This window comes from Siniperca chuatsi, linkage group LG18 (assembly GCF_020085105.1).
Source record: "Siniperca chuatsi isolate FFG_IHB_CAS linkage group LG18, ASM2008510v1, whole genome shotgun sequence".
Classification (NCBI taxonomy): Eukaryota; Metazoa; Chordata; class Actinopteri; order Centrarchiformes; family Sinipercidae; genus Siniperca; species Siniperca chuatsi.
In genome coordinates this window covers 10,407,407-10,430,385 of record NC_058059.1, presented here as the reverse complement: position 1 = coordinate 10,430,385, position 22,979 = coordinate 10,407,407, and the positions used below count along the sequence as shown (strand labels likewise).

The 22,979-nt window shown below is 42.4% G+C and overlaps 1 protein-coding gene across 1 annotated transcript; it reads right to left on the bottom strand.

Moving 5' to 3' along the window:
• Window positions 1-208: 208 nt before the first annotated feature.
• LOC122865944 (inactive tyrosine-protein kinase PRAG1) lies at window positions 209-20,655 on the bottom strand. The gene is made up of 6 exons (XM_044175002.1): window positions 20,342-20,655; window positions 16,372-16,713; window positions 14,514-16,267; window positions 7,253-7,398; window positions 4,816-5,582; window positions 209-2,972 (listed from the first exon to the last, which is right to left on the bottom strand). The coding sequence occupies exons 2-6, from the start codon at window positions 16,636-16,638 to the stop codon at window positions 1,830-1,832; spliced, it is 4,077 nt and encodes a 1,358-aa protein (XP_044030937.1). The 5' UTR covers window positions 16,639-16,713; window positions 20,342-20,655; the 3' UTR covers window positions 209-1,829.
• Between the last annotated feature and the right edge of the window lie 2,324 nt (window positions 20,656-22,979).

The following is a 22,979-nucleotide window of genomic DNA, read 5'->3' as shown; positions in this document are numbered from 1 at the left end:
CTGTTGAATCTCTGGTAAAGACATAAAATGAAACAATTTGTGCAAATATGTTAAAACTGTGCCTAAGATTGACACATTTTACCATATGCAAGGAATGCATGTCTAAAAGTTGAAATATTTTGCTGGAGTTTAAGAGTCACAGTACAGGCAGCATGTAATAGCCCATATCGTTAAAGGGGATCCAAAAAAAGATCAAAACACCAGGTTATACTGTGAGAAAATATATGCACAGTTTATTGATAGATGCAAATAGGTGAGGCACACACAAAATAACTCAAATCACTAATGTATTAGTTGTGAGTTCTGTCCTTCTCTTTCTCTTCAACATTAGAAAAATCGTCGTGGATAGAAACCTGCATGCAGGCTGTTAAATTCGTGCTATTCCGGACTTTATTAAGAAATTATTTGCTGGAGATAAATTACCCATAACTTGAAGCTTTTTCTGCAGCCTACATGGGACACAGGAGGCAAAAAAACCAAACAAACAAAAAAAACAAACAAAAAAAAAAAACAGGCCCAGCTGCTGCTGTGCCAAAAAACCTCAAATAATTTGATAATCCACATATGAAAATAAACAGAGGAATTCCAGTGACTACTACAGGATAACAAATTATATTATAAATATTTTTTAACTGCTGCTCATATTTCATGGCTTTTAAAAGACCTGCTTGGGCTCATTTTTCTCCTAATATCATCTACAAATCACTGTACAAAATTATTTCTAGAACATTCTGTGAAAGGCCAGTTTCACAAAGGACGAATGATCAGTAATATTTACATTTGGCTTTTCAGTCACTGTAACATATACACAGAACAAAAGGCACTGTGACAAATGTCAAAACATTTAAATATGTACTAAAAGTAAGCAAAAGGGAAAAACTGGGCATCAATTCAGTAGAAGCAATCGCTAATGTTGCCAATTGTTTTGTCAATCCTATTAATATTGAGTTTAGACAGTATGTCTTATGATTAATCTGTACTAAGTCTTTATTGTGCAATGCTGTCTAACAAGGATTGCGAGACAACACAGACTTAAGGAAGCCTGCCTTGTTCTGTCCTACTAGTACACCAGTATTCACTGAGAAACCAGCATTATTCTGCAACTTTCTGTGGATTTGGTTAAAGAAAAGTTGAATTTGTATTGTTTACACAGTATACAGTACAGCACTATGTGCCCATGATTAAACATGACGGAAAAAGGTGCAACAGTGTAAGTCTGCTAGTGACTTCATATTTTTATTCAGATATCAGTTAGCTGCACATTTACGTAGATACGACATCATTACTTGGCAAAGCTGGATGGTGCAGAATAAGGTTATCAACTATTAGCCTGTTCTCAGTGAGTAAAACGTCTTAGATCATATTTAATAATAAATACACACAATACAGTGTCAAACATGAGACTTTGGTAAGTGTATTATAGAATTATGAATACTGTCCATAGTTTTCCTTTTTTTTACCAATGTATCAGCATCACTGGCGCAAAGTGATTCTAGTGAATGTGAATGTTTTAGCGATTTTGTCCATATGTCTCTTGACTGTTACAAGAACATCTAAAAACAGCTTAATTTTCACAGGTCATTTCTTTGCTACATTGACAGTCTGTAGCAGGATACTGAGAGTGGACGGCTAGGTTGATGCGTGGCTCTCATGCATGTAGCAGTAGCGCAAACAGGTGGGTAGGTTCATAGTACCTCCAAAGGATCACACTGCCTGGACCCATCGATAGTGTCTATACATTAACTTTGACATTATTGGTCTTTCTCATACACACATTCACGCATTACTTCAGTTCCGCTCACACACATTTTTAACCCTGAAGTGAGCCGTCACTTTAGCGAGTAGAGCAGTTCAGCAGTATGGCAGAGAGACAGAGGGTGAGCCGAGGAAAAGTACTGGCAGCACAACCAGTCCTCCAGCTCTGCGTTCCTCTCGGGCTCCAGTGAACGCTCAGCGAACTTCATCATCAGCAGGGCCCGTTTCACATCCAGCCAGTTGAGGAGGCCCTCGTGTCGGGATCCGCCGACAAAGCCTCCACCTGGTCTGTGTCTCTCCCACTGCTGCTCCATCAGGTCCTTCCTTGGGCCCCAGAGCAGGCTCTGCAGTATGCGCTTGGCCTCTTGGATATGGATGCGTTTGATGGGGTCAGGTTGGAGCAGGAGCTGAGCCAGCCTGTGGAGGCCGGCTGAATAAAGGGAGACAGAGGGGATTGGAGGCAAGTCCTCACAGCGGTAGTCTTGTTCCTTCAGAGCTGGACTCACCTCAAATGGGTTGGGTTGGTGGAGAAGCTCGTAGATCAAGATGCCTGTCTGGAACTCGTCAAATTTACGGTACTGGGCTGCTGAGACTATCTCAGGCGCCAATCTGGCGTGGTCACGTTTGATGCGAGGATCCACAGTGGTTGAGGCAGCATCCTCAGAGGAGCGACGCTTGGCCTTAGCAAAGTTGCTGATAAGGAGCCGGGGGAGGTGACTTGAACCGTTACCGGTGCTGTTGTCAGTGGTGGTCTGTTGGGGGAACTGGGAGGGCCTGTGGTGATGAGGCACCAGCAACAGGTTTTCGAGGCAGATGTCGCGGTGCGTGACCCCGTGCTCCTTCAAGTGCTCCAGGCCATTGCAGAGCTGCAGGAGGAGGAAACATGCACGCCGCTCATAGACCTCTGGCTGAGTTTTATGGAACGCCTCCCACTCCCGAACAAAGTCAGCTGCTGTCTGCTGAGGGATCTCAGAGGTGATGACCACCACTCGCTCTTGCTCTACCTGTTGGCCAGGTGCAGACGTGGAGGGCTGAGGCAGCGATGAAGCAGGTGTGGTGGGCAGAGAGACTTCGTCAGAAGGCAACATGCTCTGGGGGACACAAGCGAGAAAGTGGCCACAGTCCTGCTGGAGGTTGAAGTGGGGAGGAATGCTCTGCTGCACTGACAGACTGTAGAGATGGCCCTGTTTGGCCTCCATGGATGGACTCTTACAGATCTGGAAAGGTATAAACACAAGGACAGTGGGAGGAAAATATGAAACAAAGGAGAAGAAAGAGACAGAAGGGGGAGAGAATTCCACACACAGAGAGGGGAAGGGAGTGGAGCCAAGAAACATAAGAAAGGAATTCTTATTAGAAAGGTTTCAAGGTCAACGCCAATTCAGTTCCTGCTCTCATTCAAGTGAAATCAATGTCTGATGCAGATTTAAACCCAATCCTCAACTGAAAGCTTGTGAAAAAAGTGTTTTTAAGCTACTACTAGGCTAGTTGATTCCAGGACTGGACTTAAATTGTGTTTAAGTAAACTACTACAGCCCCCCAGTGTCTGTCATTCTCTTACAAGCTTTGGGAAAATTCTAAATTCTCTGAATAAAATCTTCCATCAAAACAAATATACAAATGTCTCCCATGAAATTTCAGCATGTTCTCAGTGTGTTGGGGTCAGATTTATAAATATAATCTCTTCTTTGTGATTAACTGGACTAAAATTTACTTTCATGGGGTTCAAGTTTCAGTCAGCTACACACTGGTAGCACGCCTGAATATCAATCCATAGTTTTTGTGCTAGATGGTCTCATACCACATGGTGTGTATTGGGTTGTGTGTGTGTATCCTTGACAACAGGGGTTTGTCTGACTGTAAATCCTGCCTGGAATGTACAGATTAATTGTGCCTAGAGATATTATGCAAGACTATGGGCACCCACGCCGTGGCACAACACATACTGTACAAACAGCCGCTGCTTTGCACAGCACTAATGACCTTGGGACAAAGGTCAGTGAGACTTGATTCCACACCCTTCTTCTTGGTTGTTTACACTACATACCCTGAAGGTTTGTACTGTTATGGGGCCATCCCATCTGTAGCCTAAGAACAAACAAGACCACCGCCCGATTTTAATCTCCTCATTCATCTGTCTTAAAATGTCAAATCCCTGCTTAAAAGATCAATTTAACAACACCCACTGTGCAAATTATTCCTTAAACAGCAGTAAAGATGATCTTGAGTGAGTTGCAATTTGCTCTCTTGACAACAACCTCTGAGTGGTGAGAAAAAACACGATCTGTACGTTACAAAAACACTCTTCTTCACAGCAACCAACAGCGAAACACAGCACCCACACTTGTTTACAATCCTACACTTATTGTCTGTATTCTGTTCAAAGTCAAGTCCATAAACCAAATGATGATAGGGTTCAAATATCAGCAACTCCAAAAGACTATTCAATCCCTGTAAAAAATCAATTAAACATTTAAATTGCACGAGATATCGCAATGTATTTGTCACAGAGGGTAGCGCTGACCACAACCGTTCATCAAAAATGCACCTACAAAACAAGACATGGTGATTTTTGGCATTTTCTGACAGTGGATCAGTTTTAAATATTGTAGGCAGTAATGTTACAAGAAAGAGCATACACAGTGAGCTGTTAGACGAAGACCTGCAGGTGACTGCACACCTCCAACTCTCAGCAAGGTGACCAACTTTATTGTGCCCTCCTGTTGTGTGGAAAACTACTCACGGTTGCTGTTGGCATGATTGGAAAATTATTGACTGATATCTTAATTCTAACAAATTGTGTTTGTTTGGCTGCACTCTAAATAGATAGACCAGTTGCTCTTTCCTTGTATTTCTGACAAAGTAGTAGCTGCTCATGGAGTGACTGCTGAATTCTGGGACACTGCACTTGCTGTTACCACCAGTAACCACGGGTATCGCCAAATGAATCAGGATTGAAATATTAAGCATTATAAATTGAACATGGTTATACCAAACACATATTTAACAAATTCACTATATAAAATACTTGTCAAATTAGGCCCAGTATTTAGGGATTACCTTTACAGCGTAGGAGTTGCTGGGGTCTGAGGCACAAGCAGCAGAGTAGTACACAGCATCTCCTGCGTTGCAGCTCGGCTTGTTAGACGTGAGCCTGAACAGAGACCAGTTGCTCTCCTCAAACCTAAGTGGGTTCCTCTGGGAACGAGTGAAGTGATCTTCACATTTTAGAGCCAAGCGCCGCAGAGACTCTGCATATAGGCCTCCCAGTTTGGAGTACACTCCCTCCCTACTGTCTATGTTACTCAGAAGGGTCTGGAGCTGCAGGCTAGAGCCCAAATTTGGTGCCAAACCCGGTTCTGAAGCTGAGAAGGGCACATTGAGTTGGGGGGAAGAGGAGCAGGTGATGCTGCTTCGGCAGTGGACACCCAGACGCCCGTGAGTCTTCAGTGACTCATCCAGTGTCCGGGACCTCGAGGATCTGCCTAGCAGGGCATGGCAATGCTCCAGAGACTCGTTGGAAGAAAATATGGGTCGCGGGTCAACAGGGCTGGACGGCAAACTGGACCGGGAGCTAACGTCAGCAGGTCGACACATGTTGCTCTCTGAGCCAGTGAATGGGAGGCGTGGGTAAGCTCGGACAAAGGGTTTTCCATTTGCGCTATCGGGAGCCGACACGGTGCGGTTGACCATTTCTTTCTTCGGGAGTGGAGGTGGCTGGTTATTTAAGCTGTTAAAGGAGGGTGGGTGAGGAGACCCAGGAGCCGAGGCCACTGGACTTCTGGAAAATGGAGAGGAACAAGACATCCGTGAAGCATCCCGAGAGCCTACGAAAAGAGAGAAAAAAAAAAGATTACAGCAGGTCCAACAATCGACAAAAATATACTGAAAATGAAGGTAAGTATTACGGCATGATCAAGGTCTCAGTCAAGTACAGTGTACTGCTTATATAAGGAAGTTTTTGACGTAAGTGTTATGAAACAACAAAAATTATCCAGTTGACAAGAACACAAATATAACAAACCTTGTCTGACACAAACAACATAAAACAAACACAAACTTCGCATTTCAGAAGATATATTTTGTTAAAGGAATGGTTCAGCATTTTGGGAAATGTGCTTATTCGCTTTCTTGCTGAGAGTACATGATTGATACCACTTACATGTCCGCCAAATATGAAGCTACAACCAGCAGCTTGATCTCTTAGCATAGCATAGCATAAAGGCAAAGGAACGTGCAGATTTTGCTACCTTTGGAGAGAGCCAGGCTAATTGTTTCCCCCTTTATGCTAAGCTAAGCTAAGCTGCTGCTGTCTGTAGCTTCATATTGAACATATTGAATTTCCTGAGCTATTCCTTTAATAGAATTAACTGACAGACGTTGACTTGGAAAATGGACACACAAACACAGATACAGATAGAGACCAACGACCATTGGAGGCTTTTCTTTTCAGTGGATTCACACAATATATCCTTTGTTTCTCAGAGTCCTTGTGAGTTAATTTCATGTAACCTCACAGTACTCACAGACTTACATATTCCTGAGTGACAGCTGTGAATTTGATTTATTTACTATAACCCTTCTGTCACTGCCTACTCACTTAGCCTTGGTAGAAACACATACCTTGTTTCCTCAAAAGAGCTGGAAATTTCCACAATCCAGGGTTCAAGCTGACACTCAAAACATCTTCTATCCAATCATGATCCATTTGTCAATTAAATACTTAAAGTTGGAACTTGACATTACACTAGAGGAGACAGCTACTGAGATAATTGTGTGGTGCAGTCTTCAATAACTGCTTTCACAGAGGGAGAAGACTGTAAAGAAAAAAAGTACTCTGTAGGATGTAGCCAAGCCCTTTTTCCCCTCGTTATCAGAGTCCATAATTATCTCTTCAAACAACATTGCCCAGGAAGTTACAGCAATTACAAGCATCTGAGCGCCACACAGGTTTAAAGCTGATTGTGAAGGATGACAATAATTTCTATACCAAAGATGCATGCCACTCACTCTGGGCCACGTCGCAGGCTTGATGATTGTAGAAATCTTGAACTCAGTCATGAAAATGAACACCCGGTCAAAACAAACTGTATATGTGCACTTGACGAAAGAGGAAGAGAAGAGATAAGCTGACAGACTGCTGCTATAAAACCTTACAGCACTCCCTTTCCTCTTTTCACTGTTGTTGCACAGTTTTACTCTGGACAAAGTACATCTTCATAGTTAAACATGATGAAACAGCATCTGAACTGCAAGTCAACTAACATGCAGGCATACATATCGACTAAAGCATCCCCATTCAGACGTCTGTAAAGCTGTGGAAAAAGTAGCTGACTTACTCAATAAACTACAAATTCTTTGCTTTATTGGAAACTGTGACAGATATGAACCTTGTATTCCCTGTGTCTGCTTCTATTGGAGCAAATGCACCTGCATCACTCAGATATTTAAATAAATCCCCTTAACCTGGCCAAAATATGATGTGAGTGGTACTCACCAGTGTCAACAGTCAGGTTGTCAGTGGAGGCAGTGTGTAGGCTGACACTGCCCAGGCCCCGTAAAGAAGAAGTAGGGCTCTCTACTGACCCTTGTTGGTTGCAACGGTCCAGCTCCATGTTGCTGCCACTCATCTTACTACACACTCTGTAATGGAGAAAACAACAGAGATGTGGTAAGTGAGTATGATGGGACAAACAAGATATAAACAAACATGCATTCAAGCCATAATTTGTGTATATCTTTGTGTCTGCATTGCTGTCTGCCTGTGTGTGTCTCAACTTTTCCCAAAACATCAGTCTAGCAGTCTGCTAAGTGCAGTGTCCCCTGGAAGTTAGTCTGTATGAAATGTTCTTTTTGTGCATCAGATTGTAAATGTGGAACCACTCCACTTCCCCTTGATGCCTTCTTATCTGAACTATTCATTACTAATAAGTCCATGTGAAAGAGCACATTGTTTTGTTTTAAATGACAAACAAGTACCATCAGGAGTAGTTTCACTTCCTTGTTAGAGAGACACACTTCTTGATTCAGTATGGATTTATGACTGCAACAAACAAAATAAAAAAAACAAAACAACAAAAGACAACAAAAAACAAAAAAGTTAACTGCCTCAAGTACTGTATCACTAGTCATATCTGACCCTTAAAGTGAGACTATTTAACTTTTGCTGAACACCAGCCACTGTAGCCATAAATGGCAATTTCCCTACATTTCCCAAGATTCCCTTGAGTCGCTTTAAAGGGAAACTCCACCAATTTTACACGTCAAGGTCTATTTAAAAAGGTCTTGGGGAGCACTACTGCATATGTGAAAAAGTTGTATATAGCTTTTTGTGGCTCCAGAGGAAGCTGCGCAAAGTGTAATAAATTGCCTCAAGTGATGTCACTTGAGTCAGCATCGGTTGGCGCTGACTACAAATTTGAAATTGGGGGGTGTGGAGTGAGGTTACCAGACCTCTGTACCCCACTCCTCATCTCTGTTTGAGGCAAAAGGCTCAAAACTACATTAGCTGCAACTAGGATAACACACCTGAATCTCTGACCAAATGTCAGCGGTTGAGTTGCATTGTGGGTAATGTAGGAGCCAGGTTTTCACAAGGAAGAACACTTTCCTGCTGAGATATAGTGGGTTTACTTCTTGTTCTACTTTTGTGATAAAACGATTGAAATCCTGACCTGTCATGCTAGAGCATATAGTGTAACAGTGAGTTGTCATACAGTCAGAAACTGACTCCATTAATGTTACACAGCAACCTCTATCTACAGTTTGCTAACATTAGTTGACAGTCGCCACCGTTGCCTATTGGTCATATCAGACCAAGTAAAGCTGTAGCAGCAGGGCGCCCTGATGGCCTAGGGGTTAAGATGACAACCATGACCTGCAACGTTCTTGGTTTGCATCCAGCTGGGGACCTTTGTTGCGTGTCATTTCCCATCTCTTTCCCCCCTCGTTCCCTGTCATCTCTCTACTATAGACTATAAAAGGCATAAAATACCACAAAATATTTTTTAAAAGCTGTAGCAGCAAATCCCCTGAGTGTACTGATTTGCGCAATGGTGTCTTTTATTGCTTATGAATTTAACTTTTTATTTGTAAGAGGAAGATTGTGAGATTATTTCTTTTCATTTACTACAAAGAAGCTTTGCATTCTTCTTGTTCAGTTTGCCTGATGACCATGATGGCCACTTATAATACCAATGAAAACTGTGCATGAGCAGACTTCCTAATCAAGGTGAACCAATTAGGCTGAGTGACAGCCATTCACTTATCTCATTATACCAGCTAATGGCTCAAGGAAGCAGGGTCCAATCCCATTCCTTCATCTCTCTTTCATCTCCATCACAAAATGACTCCTCTATCCATTTATCTGCTCTCCCCTGACTTCAATTCTACCATAAATCAGCAGAACAAACAGATGAGGAGGAGAAAAGGAGAGGAGCACAGGGGGGAGACAAAGGGTTAGGTATTCTCTGTGGGCAGTTAGCTAAAGGATCTGCTATCGTTTTACAGACAAAAGAACAGTGATGAAAGGCAGTGGAAATGCTGAGGCAGGGGAGAAATGGTAATGGGTGCAGGGCTTATGTGCACGTGTGCGCGTCTCACTCTAGATCTCTCAGATTTGTATCCAAAACATGAGATTTTCCTTGGTAAAAGAATGTCATTACTTATGTCCTGCGGGAGGATGTGCATGGATAAATGAGCCTTCTGAGCAAGGGCATGCAAAAAAAAAAAAAAGACCTTGACTTGACCAGATTATGACTCTATGAAAGAATATACAAGCTTTTAGGGGCTGATGATTATTTTCACAATTAATTGATTAATTGTCTGGTCTATAAAATGTTTGAAAGGAGTGAAATATGCCCACCACAATTGCCAAGAGCCCAATGTGACGTGTCTAATTAACAGTCCAAAACCAAAACATGTTCCGTTTATTGTAATGTCAGATAACTAAAAGCAGCCTAATCCTAATGTTTGAGAAGCTGGCATAAACAAATGTCTGGCATTTTTGCTTGAAACATTACTTAGTAATTGATTACCAAAACATCTGCAAATCAACACATCAATTTATTGGCTAACCATTTCAGCACCAGAAGCACTGGTTATCTACAATGGGATGTAGTCAGTGTTAAAATAGATTTCAAAATCCATACAGTAGCTTATGTCTCATGTCTTCATGACACAAAAAAGCACCATTTATCACCATTTTATCACTCTATGTGGAATGCAGTTTTAGCCTAAACATGTATTAATAAACATCTTAATTGCTTATTTCCTCACAATAGATTTAATCACTTCCTTTGCTGAAACAAAGTCTACGTGAGACATCATGATCAGACAAGGTTTGTGTTGTGCAATCAGTACGGCAACAACAGCAACCCAGGTTTAGAATGTAAACAATCAAGCTACAGTAAGTAACTCACTGGATCTGCTGACACACATGCGACCCTGACATGTGTGTGGTATTAATAAAGCTGTGTGAGAGGAGCTGGGGGAGTTTTTAAAAGGGGATCAGATTGGGGTTACAGCTAACTAGCTACAGATAGTGGTGTGACAGTGTAAAATGAGACCCAAACTAAACTGCAGGGTTGTTGTTGTTATTGTTGTGGATCAGGTTCACACCACTGGTTTCACTTCCTGGCTCTTATTTAGGGCCTTCTCTGTCATAAAAATATATAAAATGACGACATCTGAGAGACAAAGTACTGCATGTGCATTTGTTACATCTTTTGGGTGTGTCTGCATACACAGACACACACGTACAAACGCACAGTCGCTTTCCAGGGCTATTTTAATGTAGAGGCAATAATCTTTTAGTACTAATCTGAATCTAAAGCTGGTTATACAGCATTAAGAGTGATGAAATTAAATACTGCAACCTGATTACACTCAACGCATTAATGTTGACATGTAATTCAGGATTCTGTTCGAAAATGATTTGGGTAGAAAAGCAGGTTGACTCAGATTGTATAAGTGGTATCATGAACACCTGTACAATTTAATGCAATCCCCTACAACAGCCATGCAACAAACACAACCTTTAAGAAGCTGAAAATGTTAAGTTTTTGATGAGACAAAGAGGAATTGATCGAACGGTAATTTATTGCATTGCTGTTATATTATCACATTATATCATGCATGTGTTTTTGTTATTGTGCAACCTCTGTTACAATATAGTACAGAGAAGAATGATATGCATTATGTATTCCATGCAATTGTAGGATAGTTACCATGGATATATAGCCATATAAACCATGTCTTTGAAACAAAGATCCATTAATGTCAGGCACCAGTTATCTTCTGCAAACTGCTCCAGCCTTGCCTTGTGTTCTTGTTTTCTGTCAGCTATCTCCGTTCCTTATTCATAACAACCCATTTATTTGCATCACATAACATAAAATAACAGACTTTGTTCTTAATAACTTTTACTTCTCATCCTCTTCATTTTACCACTATTTTAATCTCACTAACAGGATGAGCTCAAATATAATAATAATGTAGTTAGAAAAGGATTAGAAGAAGAGCAAAAAGCAGGGTGCAAAAGAGTGAGGAAATAAAGAATGAGCAAAAAATCGACCACATGCCATCTGTCCCTGTGCCATTTGAAGCCACTTCCGAATTTTGACTACTGAGCCCCTGATAGAGCTGTGAAAATAAGCCAAGGCCTGTGCTTACCTACGCAGGCTCTATGGTTTATTACGATCTTCCTGAAACACACTCAAACTCTGCAACCATTTTCCTGTGTGAACAAGAACATCACAACTTCTCTTCACAAGTCTAATGATAGATGTTTCGTCAATTCTAGTGTCTTACTGAGGACACGTATGAGAAAAAGATGCTGTCGGGTGCCTACCTCATGCTGAACAGGCAGAGGTCCTTGTCAGGCTGGTGGGCGCAAAATGCCCCTGGATCAGGCTGGTGGCTCTCTAAAGCCCTGCCATGTGTAGTAACACAACCCTGGCTCCACACGAGTCATATGTGTATTTAAAGTCAGCAGTGCAAAGCAACAGCACCCATTAGATGTGCAAAATTAAAGCACCCATATCTCATATATAGCATTTACTCATTGACCTAGTAGTTCACTTTAGAGTAGCTTTATGTCTGTCAGGCGGCAACAAGATGCTATCTGTTCTGCTGCAGAGAAGGGATCAGGATGGCTCTGTAGAGGGAGGGGCAGCACGTCTTGGAACAATAGTTTAGAGAGCAAAATGCAATTCAAACCCAAGTCAAACTCACTGGACTTAAATCCACATGGCTGATCTATAAATTCTACTTCTATTGGTGGCAACCGAGTGCCAGACTGGGACAGTTTGGGAGTTGCCAGGGGCAACAATCTGTTCACTAAAGCCCCTTCCTTTGGCAACTTTCACTGACCAGTTGACACGCCTTCCCTGTTGAAGAGTACTTACTCACAAACTCATGCATAACATAGGCACATGCACAAGCATACACCTCTTAGGCTGACATGATCACATGATATGTAGGTTGACCTGTTACGATAAAAAAAAAAAAGAAGAGGGAAAATGTGCTGTTCCACTGTGATCAAAGGCTACGGGAGGCAGATTTTTCCAACCATCTGTGGCTTTTAAATGATTCAGCACATCAAAATGCTGCTTCACTGGGTGCTTGTCCACATGTGTCTTTCTATTGTGAATGTTTTCCATTAATTCCACACACAAAATTGCCTTTTCTCTCAGTAATACATTTTTTCATGAAGTTTGATTGCTTAGCAGATACGATTTAGATTCTGATTCCCTGCAGCACTATGTCATTGAGGACACTTGTTGATTAAACACACTAAACCCCCTGATAAACTTGGAACAACAGAAAGCCACAACTGTTGCTGGCTGGCTCGAGGCGAGTTCCCACGTGTCTCAACAAGGTGTATTTTTATCATCACAGAATGTCGGCAATGTCATAACAGGAGAGATGGGTAGAATTACCACAAACATAAGGGCCCTTGAAATGTGATCAGCAATCTGTGTTTTTGACAGTAAAACATTCCAATGCAGCTTTTGCTGACTCAGCTCAAGACGGTGGAACATCTGTTTGTATTGAGGAAGTCACAGTTGTGTGTTAACCTCATCGTGTTGTCCCAGACAAATCAAAGTTTATTTTAAGGAGATCATTTGATGCTGTAGTAACTGCAACACAAGGCCTCTTCTCTGTTTCTGCTTTGGGTAGCTGACTCAGACAGTGGAGTGTATTCTTAATCCCATGCAGACTCAGTTTGAAGCATGTGTGCAAATGTTACTGCTAAGAAATGGCTATGTAGGCTAGGAGCCCTGTGTAGAGTAGATGAAAATGTATCATTCTGCATATTCTGTAAATGATGGAATTAAATAGTTACTAAATCTTAAAAACAACCAGGGCGTGCATTTCAGCAGCAACATTTGAGCATCAAGAATTTAAAGTACAATCAGGCCAACATGGCAAATACGATAATTTTTTTGCCCAAAGATGAATCTAAACACCTGCTAATGACAGCTTTGTCCCTGTATGACAATATCAATGAAACCTTTTTTTTCTTTTTTTTTTTTTAAATACAGTTCTGTCTATTGTACTGCAGCCAAAACAAATTTACAGCAATGTGACACAGCAGGGGACCATTTAACAGAGACATTTTGTGTGTTAATTAGAATTGAAAAAGTCACATTACTAGCATGAATAGAACAAGGCATGCATTGAGGAATATGCCGGAACAGTTTGAATGATCACAAGGCCGATTCAAGGCTGAATAATGATGCTATGAAAGGAGAAGGCACAGTAAGATTCACAAAGATGACTACAGTAAGATGCATGTATGTGCACATATGTACAGTCACAGGCAATATACTATAGCAGCACCAACACTATAAATATATGTTGTAATGTATGTTGTGCATGTTGTAAGTGCTAAATTATGGAACATAATGGAACCACAGTCTCATGGCTGAATTACAGTCCCATTAATTCCAATTCAAGTCACAGGTAGGAGACTGAAGGGCAGGCATGCAAATATGTACTATAATGGGCAGTTCAAGTTTGATAAATGCATAGCATTCATCTTAGAGCAAGTGTTTAGTATACTAGTGTGTAATTAAACCTCTATTAGACTTTTTATTTTACACAGCTGCCTTATTGTAAACAATATTTAAAAACAACCCTTCCTCAATATAGCTGGTGTATTTACTGCGCTTTGCCCTTATTTAGCATCAAGTGTATTGTGAAAAAATGTAACATTATTTGTTGGAAATTACATGTTAACAGGTATAAGATTTTGCACCGCTAAATATTTTCAGCTGCACTATATGAAGTTTTACTTTTAAACATAGCAAAAAATAAAGTTGGTGAATCTGGAAAAAAATTTCACTTCAAAAGAATTAACTTATGAAGCTAAATGACGATGGTGAGATGTGATTAATAATCACTTAATCATCAAGTCCTTTACAGAAAATGATCTGGTGCTCATAACATATGAAGCAATGAAAAGTAAACAGTTTTTAACGACTGGGAGTTAAGAACTGCTTAATTTTCATTGCTTCATGATTTGTGTCTATTGGTCAATCTGAGTAAGCAATGTTATCCTAACTTCTAATTGCCATTTTGTCATTACTTCTGACATTTCACTGCCAACATGATTAACTGAAAAAGATTAATCAATAATGAATTACATTTATCAAATATAGTCCTACCCAGATACAGTACTAGTGTTCTATCCTACTTGTGGGTTAATAATTAAATGTGTAAATGCCAAACAAAAAGTTCTTTGTTCTTCTTACCTGTGCAGTTTCTTAGGTGGGGGAGGTGGTGGATTGGATTCATTGTTGGCAGCTCCCTTCCCTGCTGCCAGCAGCTCTGATGAGCCGCCATGCAACGGTTGCCTGGCCGGCATGCTCTCGTTATGCTTGCCCTCCTCCTCTGCACCGGTGCCCTCTGTCTCCCCCTGACAGGCACCATTGTTGGGGGCAGTCGGGGGGGCCGTGCCTGGCTCTGTCATCGGAGGGGGGCTGTTGTGAGCCGTCCAGTCTCTGGCCTCCTTCCAGACAGCGGCACCATTGACCGGGGCTGTCACCCGAGAGGTTGTCCCTGGTTTGGCAGCCAGCTTCTTCCTCTCCCCCTCTTTCCGGTCTCTCTCCTCCTCCTCCTCTTCTTCCTCGATGCAACAGTTCCAGCCAGAACTGTGGAGCTGGGGCTTGTGCCAGCGCTCGGGTGCTGCTGCGCTGTGGTTCTCTGTATGGACCTTGAAGTGGCCCTCTCTAGCAGAGACGAGGAAAAGCATGGGAAGTTCAGGGAGAGGGACGGGAGACGAGACAGACGGTGAGAGGCTGGAGGTGCCCAGTTTGGGGAGATCGGGAAGAGGGACTGGAGAAGACATGGACGGTGAGAGGCTAGAGGTGCCCAGTTTGGGGGAACGGGTGGTCCTTTTCGGGGGAATGGGTGGGCTAGACTGAGGCTTGGGGTGGAGAGTTGGAGTAAGGCTGGCTTCTGTGACCAAAGAGGGTGCGCTGTGGCTATGGCTGGGCCAGCGAAAGGCCGGGCTGCTGGGGTCTTTACGTGCTGTGGGGCTGAAGCGGCATTGGGTGCTGATGGCTGAATCTGGACTGCTCAGGTAGAAAGTCCTGTTGTTCTCCTCTGTGTGAGCGGCCATTACAGTGATGGTGGCCCGATGACTCTCTCCTGAAAGCTCAAGCTCAGAGCACTGGGACGAGTTCTTAGTCTGGTTTGGGGACTCCGGATGGGATTGCAAACCATTTCCTTGCGCCCTGCGCTTTTTCTTGGTGCTCTCTGCATAAATGGGCTCTGAGTCTGGCTGTCCATTGGGAGAGTTGGGAGCTGACTGTGAGCTACCCCGAGATGGTGGAATTTGGGGGCTCCCGGACCTAATTTGTCTTCCTCCCGACCCCTCTGCCCCAGGAAGTGAATCTGTACTACTACGATAAGAACAAGAGGAGTCCGATAGGCTGGTCTGTTTAGACAGGACTGGAGGAGAGTTGAGGGATTGTGGGGGATTGTGGGTAGTGGTGTCCACACTTAAAGCTGTGGTGGGGGAAGTGCTGGATGTCTTAGTTGTAACAGTAGCAGTATTTCCACTGCTGATACCATTGCTATGAACTGTGGCAGGACTGGAAGTGACAATATCCACAGAAAAAGGTATCTCTACAGATGCCTGATGCGACTCTTGACAATTTGCCCTGGAGGTCACACCAATTCCATTATAAGTGCTCTTGGTTCTAGTGGTAGTTGTATTCTGCTGCCTACAGGTTTCTCCATTGGCATTCTTCTTTAAACTTTGAGAACCTCTACCCTCTTCCTGGGTGACAAAGATATTGCTGATGATCATGGAGTCTTTAGGCAGGATGTTGGGAGATAAGGAAGCCAGAGAGAAGCAGTTGTTGTAGTCCATCTTGGTTTCGGGACTGTGGAGAACCGTCTCTCTATGAGCCTTGTTGCATCCGTTACTGTCAATGTAAAGAGATGACAGGTCCAAGAGCTTCTTCAGACCCAAACGCTCAACTGGGCTCTTTGTGTTCTCCTGTCACATATAAACACGAGCAAACATTAAAGAACAGATACATCATACTGGACAGTAAGAATCTCTAATGTTTGTAACAGGAAAGAGATGTTTAAGATAATCACCTGCTCTATGTTCATGTTGACATCAGCCATCGACTCATTGGTGTCAAGGCTCATCATAGTGGGTTTGACAGCGATAGTTGGCTTACTATAGGGCGAAGGCACTGTCACTCCAGCTTCTTCATCACCCCCCAGGCTGCTCTTCAAACAAGCGGCTGGCACACTGCCACCCAGGCCTCCAACAGTCTTGTGTGCACTAAGTGGGTGGAAGCAGTTCTTACAAGAGCCGGGTTTCCACACGTGTTCTGCAAAGTCGCTGCACGCTGACATCTTTGGTTTGCTAAATTAGGTTTGGTCAGAAGTGGCTATTGAGTGATCTGGCAGATACAGGATGAACTGTCATGGCTGGCCCGCAGAAAGTTGCAACGTCACAAGATGTTGATCACAAGGCAGTATGTAGAGGAGAGAGAAAGAAGAAAGAGGTACATTATTAAAAGAATGAAGTCAAGATGTCTATGTAATCACTTTTTGCCCATAGGTTGTATCATAATCATAATCCCATGTGTCTTTATGACCAAGTAAAACTGCTTGTTATTACATAAGAACCATTTATGCCATCATTTCTTCTTCCACACTTTACAAATAACAACTATTCTGGTTTTCAGAGAATCAAACTGTTCGAGAAACTGCTCATTTTGCCTAGGGATGCACCTATTCAATATGCCGGATTGGTACTTGCCCCGATACTGACCTAATTAAACAGATCGGGTTTTGGCCATGATGACCGATCCACATTAAATACAGTTTCTTTACCAATGTCATATCAAATTCTGTGTTTCCACTATTTATTCAGCCATGGTGGGCTGCCGACTGTTTAGTGCCATTTTCTGAATCACGATACCTGAAATTTTAACAAAATAAAAAGAGAAAGAAAGTTAAAAAACTGTTCAATAATCCACTCGAAATTGTAAAGGCAGTGATGAGTGAGTCCAGGCTGACAAGTGTCTCTAAGCTCATAGAAGACCTCCGTTAGGATTTAAGTGTCATCCGCGGATGTAACTTAAGAAGACCTGGTGTGTGCTGTACTACTTGTTCCCATGGCCTCCTAAATTAGGGGGTATGTGGATTCTGTTCAACCAAAGGGCCTGCTGGTGTAAGCCCAGCAACATAAAAGCCCTCCAGAGTCCTCTGCAGCCCCCGACATGCTAGAAGAAGACGGAGGAGCCTCAAGCATCCCGGAGGTCGGAATGTCAGGAATGTCTAAAGGCGCAAGTCTCACCAGGGTGAATCTCACACCCACGACAACCTCCCTTCCCCCTTACACACACACACACACACACACACACACACACACACATACATACACACACACAAACCTCCCACTCCACATGTGTACTCCTTCTCTCACAAACAACTGACCCACACACACCTCCTTCCTCTCCCTCCATGTGTCCTGTTTAACTGGACTGACAGTGAGAAGATCAACACCATTTCAGAGAAGTCATTTGTTTCCTTGCATCTGGGTGTCCCTGTTCGTGTTCTTTACACAGCTTTAATTGCCTCTCAACAAGGTGCTGCAATGACATACAGCAACATTAGCCCACCATCTATACTCATTATCAGGAAAAAAACAGAGGGAGCAGAGGATGAACAATTACTCCCCTAAGACAATGAAAAGGGGTCTATATATGCACTCAGGTATCCTAAACATTACTTTTACATTAGGCACTCTTTTAGCCACAGTGATTCTTGATTTTACTCTAAATCCTACATTTGTTTATTGACAAAAAAATACCAGAACAAAAGATAAGGAATGCTTCAGACTTGTTAAGACTACTGGTAATTCATGGCTCCAGTATAACAACCTTGTGATCTACTAATATTATAGGTATGAAGAGTTTTCCTGTTAGTAAAGATAATCCATGTGTACATTTTTCTTTGTTCTGTCTGACTCAATTTGGGCAGGAAAGCACCCACTAGCTCACTGTTTGTTTAACCGTTCCTTCGACAACAGAGGAAACGGAGCCTTTCCTAACATCTTATGGCACTGTGCATGAGTCATATGAAGCGATGACTGATCGGAGACACACATATCATTAGGCTACTGGGCCTGCTGCTTTGGAGAACAGACTAACTGCCAGTCAAGAACATGTCTCGGGGGTTTTATGGGACAATCAGGAAATAACACATGGACAGACAGAGCACTGGCGTGGTATGTTTAGTAAGTTAAGACCAAACTGAAAGGGACACTTTCCACTTTCCCAGCAGGGAAATCACAGAAAACAACAGAAGTGGACATGTGCGAGGTTCTGATCTGTCCAACATCTTCTGTGCTCTATCTGTATTTTCAAGAGAAAACAGACAAATATCTCAAACTGCAGTTTGGGTTACTCTAGCCATTGTTGACATGTTCAGCCCTGCTTGTTTGAACAGAGATAGACCCCACTGTCTACATTCCCCACCCTTTCTCAAGCTCAAGGTCCAATATTTCTCACTTGTAAAAAAAAAAAAAGAAAAAGAAAAAAAACCACACACACACAAAGGGCATAACCACCAGTAAGTTCAGCCATCAAGCCCTGCCTTCAACGTAAAACACACAGACTATGAAAAATATCTCATGAGCATGTTAGAAGTTGCGGGTTAGAAAAATAAGATGAGTGGAAAGAAAAATGACTTGAGGGTGGATGTTGTGTTCTGATGTGGAATTTACAGTTTTGGGCCACCTAACAAAAAGATTATGAACCTTGTCACAAGCCGCATGTCTCCATGACTTCTGTACATACACTGCACATCACACACAGTTGCCTGGCCACTAGATGTCTCAAAAAACACATTCAATTTTGCTGAGAAATTAAAATCCACCCCCCTAATCTGAGGGACTCTTAACATTATATCCTTAATCTAAAAGCCAAAATTGTACACCAGTTTCCCTTAAAACGCAAAACTAGGTATTGGCTTTGAGCTAACAGGCTGTAATGCATTGAAGAATGCAGTCAGGCTGCAATGTTAGACAGGATGTCAACAGTTTAAATAGCCCACATATATAGAGACCAAGAGGAGTAATTAAGGTAAAGGTTACAGGGCTTATCAACACTCAGCAGCTGGTAAAAGTGCACTTTGTCTGAATCCTTCGGCTGCTGCAGCAAGCAAGCACCAGCAGCAGACACATTTGACCACCCTAAACACACTAGCACACGCGCGCGCGCGCACACACACATGCGCGAGCGAGCAGTGGGATAGCCTCAATGAAGTATAGGTCATCTGACTGTTATTATTCTAGGGTTACTGTAACATAATTCACTGCATTAGCCTACAGACTGCTTTTTACGGAATTGCTGTCCCATGCCAAAAACTCCTCCCCCATACACTTAGCCTAAATGAATGAGATGGCCATAGAATAACGAGTCCAGTCATTCATAATCAAAATAATTAGACAACCTATAGTCCATTTTGCAGTCTGATAACCAGGTCATATCAGTGTATAGTCAGCAATTTGAATACAAATTCTTCTTCGAGTAAATAGTCACGCCTGTCTCACTCACACAGCCCATTCATTCAGGGGGCACAACCTGTTTTTTTCGGTAGTGATTTCCGCCAAAACTTGGGAACTTTTGACTAATATTTCAAAACTTCCACCATAACACCATTGATTAGAATGTTTTACAAGCACCTGTTTTAACACACTTTCGGCATAGGCTCGCCTATACACCCCACGTGTTTCGGTTAAAGCCTACGTTTTTAGATTTGATAAAAGAAAATTTGGCTAAACACTTGTTTTAGTTTGCTTTACGGTAGGTTATTGTGGCAGAAATTCCTTTATGTCCTCGTGCACTGAGGGAACTGACAAAAATGGCTATGTTTTCATTACCTGCATTAATACAACACATAAATAGGAAATGTAACTATGGCAACTTGGCTCAACGCTGAACCAACTAAATAGGTGTAGCCTATAAAGGAAAGCGAAAACGCCAGCTACAATGTAACCATGCTAAAGTAGCCAAGGTTATCTAATGCCTACTGACTGACTGCTTACCTGCTCGGACTTTCTCTTCCCTGGCAACACAAAAGCTTTCAAAAAAAAAAACAGACAAAAAAATCACCAACACAACTGTATCGTGACTGCTCTTCTAATTCCGACAGAAGCCGATATCCGTCTGTCTTCACGTATCCCACATGCGACAGGTTAATAACTCAGGAGACTGTGTGCTGCTGCAGGCTAGTTTCGGCTCCAGCCGGGCATGCTGCTGCTGCTGCTGCTGTTGTTGCACTGTGCAGAGGTGGAGTGCTGAGGCGGAGCAGGAGTCCTCTGCAGCAGCGTGGGGAGAGCACAAGGAGGTGGGAGGAGCTCCTAAACCCCCATGCAATCTGCCCTGGACACACTCAAAGATTCTCATTAAGGCTTTTGTCCTACTAGCTGTCATAAGGATTTTTTTAAGAATACACTACACAACTTTCAGCATGTCATTCGATTTGCAGAAACTTACACATGATTGTTTTTGCAAATCCCCCCAGAATTTTAAAGCTGCAGCTTAAAGGGACACTTCACCCCAAAATCTAAAATACATATTTTCCATCTTACCTGTAGTGCTATTTATCCATCTAGACTGGTTTGGTGTGAGTTGCCGAGTTTTGGAGATATCGGCCTTATGATGTCTGCATTTTTTGAATATAATGGGACTATATGGCACTTAGCTTGTGGTGCTCAAAGCGCCAAAAAATACATTCGACATCATACGACCAATATCTTGAAAACTGCAACAAGTAAGAGGGAAAATATGTATTTTTGATTTTGGGGTGAACTGTCCCTTTAAGGTCTCACAAACACTTTTTGGTTAAAAAAAACATTGGGCTGTGCAGGTTTATCCTGCAAGCAATCAATCTTGATCAGAAGCCCTTTGATGTAGGGAAGGTGGATGTATACAAGCTTCCCTGGGTTTTTCTGCCCCTTCCCTCCTGCTACCCCCTGGACTGCTCCTGCTTCTGTTCATCATGGCTGGGGTGACAGAGTGGTAGAAAAACACTGCCACTGTTACTGAGCCAGGCTGGACCCCTGCTGGTTTCCATTACAGGCAGCAAAAGGAGAGGCAAAGCTCACAGTGAAAAACACAGCCGCTGTGTTGGATAAAGGCAATCATCCATAGAGATTAACCTTTTAACTGAGCTTCTCCTCTTATGTCTTACTGAGAAATAATGTTGAAACAAGGTGTTATCTGTTGGCTTTTTTGACTCCTTTAAACAGAACAAGCTGAAACTTCAGTATCGGCTCTATTTTGTGTTTGTTCTGCTCTTTTCATACATTTCCTTTTCCACAGTACTAGCTCTGTTAACCCACAAATCAAGTAGCCCTTCTCTTCACTCCAAGGATCCCATTGCTCTGGTCTACTTCCAATGAAAATACACATCCGTGCATATGAATCGATTGGACACAGAACCCACCAGTTTCCTGAACCTCACGCGAGGATTTATTGCAGTGCTGAGACAATCAGCATAAGTGGCACAGCAGAGCCTGGATCCAGGAAAAGTGATATCTTTTACAAGACCACCTGTTGAATTTGGAAAGAGTCACAATCCTCTCAAGAGGATTAATAGTTTGTTGCGTTGCACCTATTTTTGGCAGTACAGAGCATGTAATAATTCTGCTAATGGGGTCATTCAAATAGCTCGTGCTCTGCAGAAAATTATGGGAGGATGTCTGGGAGGCTTGTAGACGTTCTACTATTTAGACTTGGCTTGTTTGTTCAGGCAACAGTGCAAATTGTAAATGATTATTATGATTATTTCATCTTACATGAAATTCATGCAGAACGTTGCCTATCCTGTTCTAGTTTTGATGTGTATTTGTGTTAAGAATCTTCTTATCAACTGCGTATATGTGGTGTCACTCTGCTAGCTCACAGGAAGGGCTGTCATATAATATGGTTTTCCAAGACAGAGAGATAAATCTTCCATTACAAGTCGAGAGTTTAGTGCTGAGATGTTGTGGGAACATCCAAATTAGGGGAGTACAGAAGGGAATCACACACAAATTTCCCACATAATTTCTTCAGTAGAAATTACATAGTGAGGAAAATCACAAGGGTTATTTAGAAACAAAAAGTAAAAAGTGTGGGAAAACATCATTTTATTTGGCTATATTATTCCTGGATTCCCATGTTATATCCACCAAACCACCTACCATATAACATCTATAAATCATTGCTGATAAATTAAAGATGCCATTAGTCTGCATGCATTGCATGCCACATAGATTTGTACATTTCTTGCTTGTACTGACATGAGGATGAAGTTGTCGGGCCGTGTACAGTGTGTCCCATAAAACAGTTGCAGTTGCTTATCTTTTATAGCGCTCCCTTAAATTATGAAAGGAATCAGAGCCACTTAATGTTAATCTTGCCGGCCATGAGAGCCTCTGCCACACCATGCACACTTATGAATTAGCAGTTTGTTGACATGCTACAGACTGCTGTGAGTTTGTGTGTGAGACAGAGAGACTGTGATAGAGGCAACCTCTCTGTACGCTGCAACATGAGAATGCTGTTGGAGAAGAGCCAATCATAAACTGCCCCGGTCCCAGCCACAGATACAACATTAGGATGCTGAAATATGAGCAGCACTTTGACAACTCTACATGATGGATGTGCTTTGCATCTCTCCTGATGCCCCCGCACTTC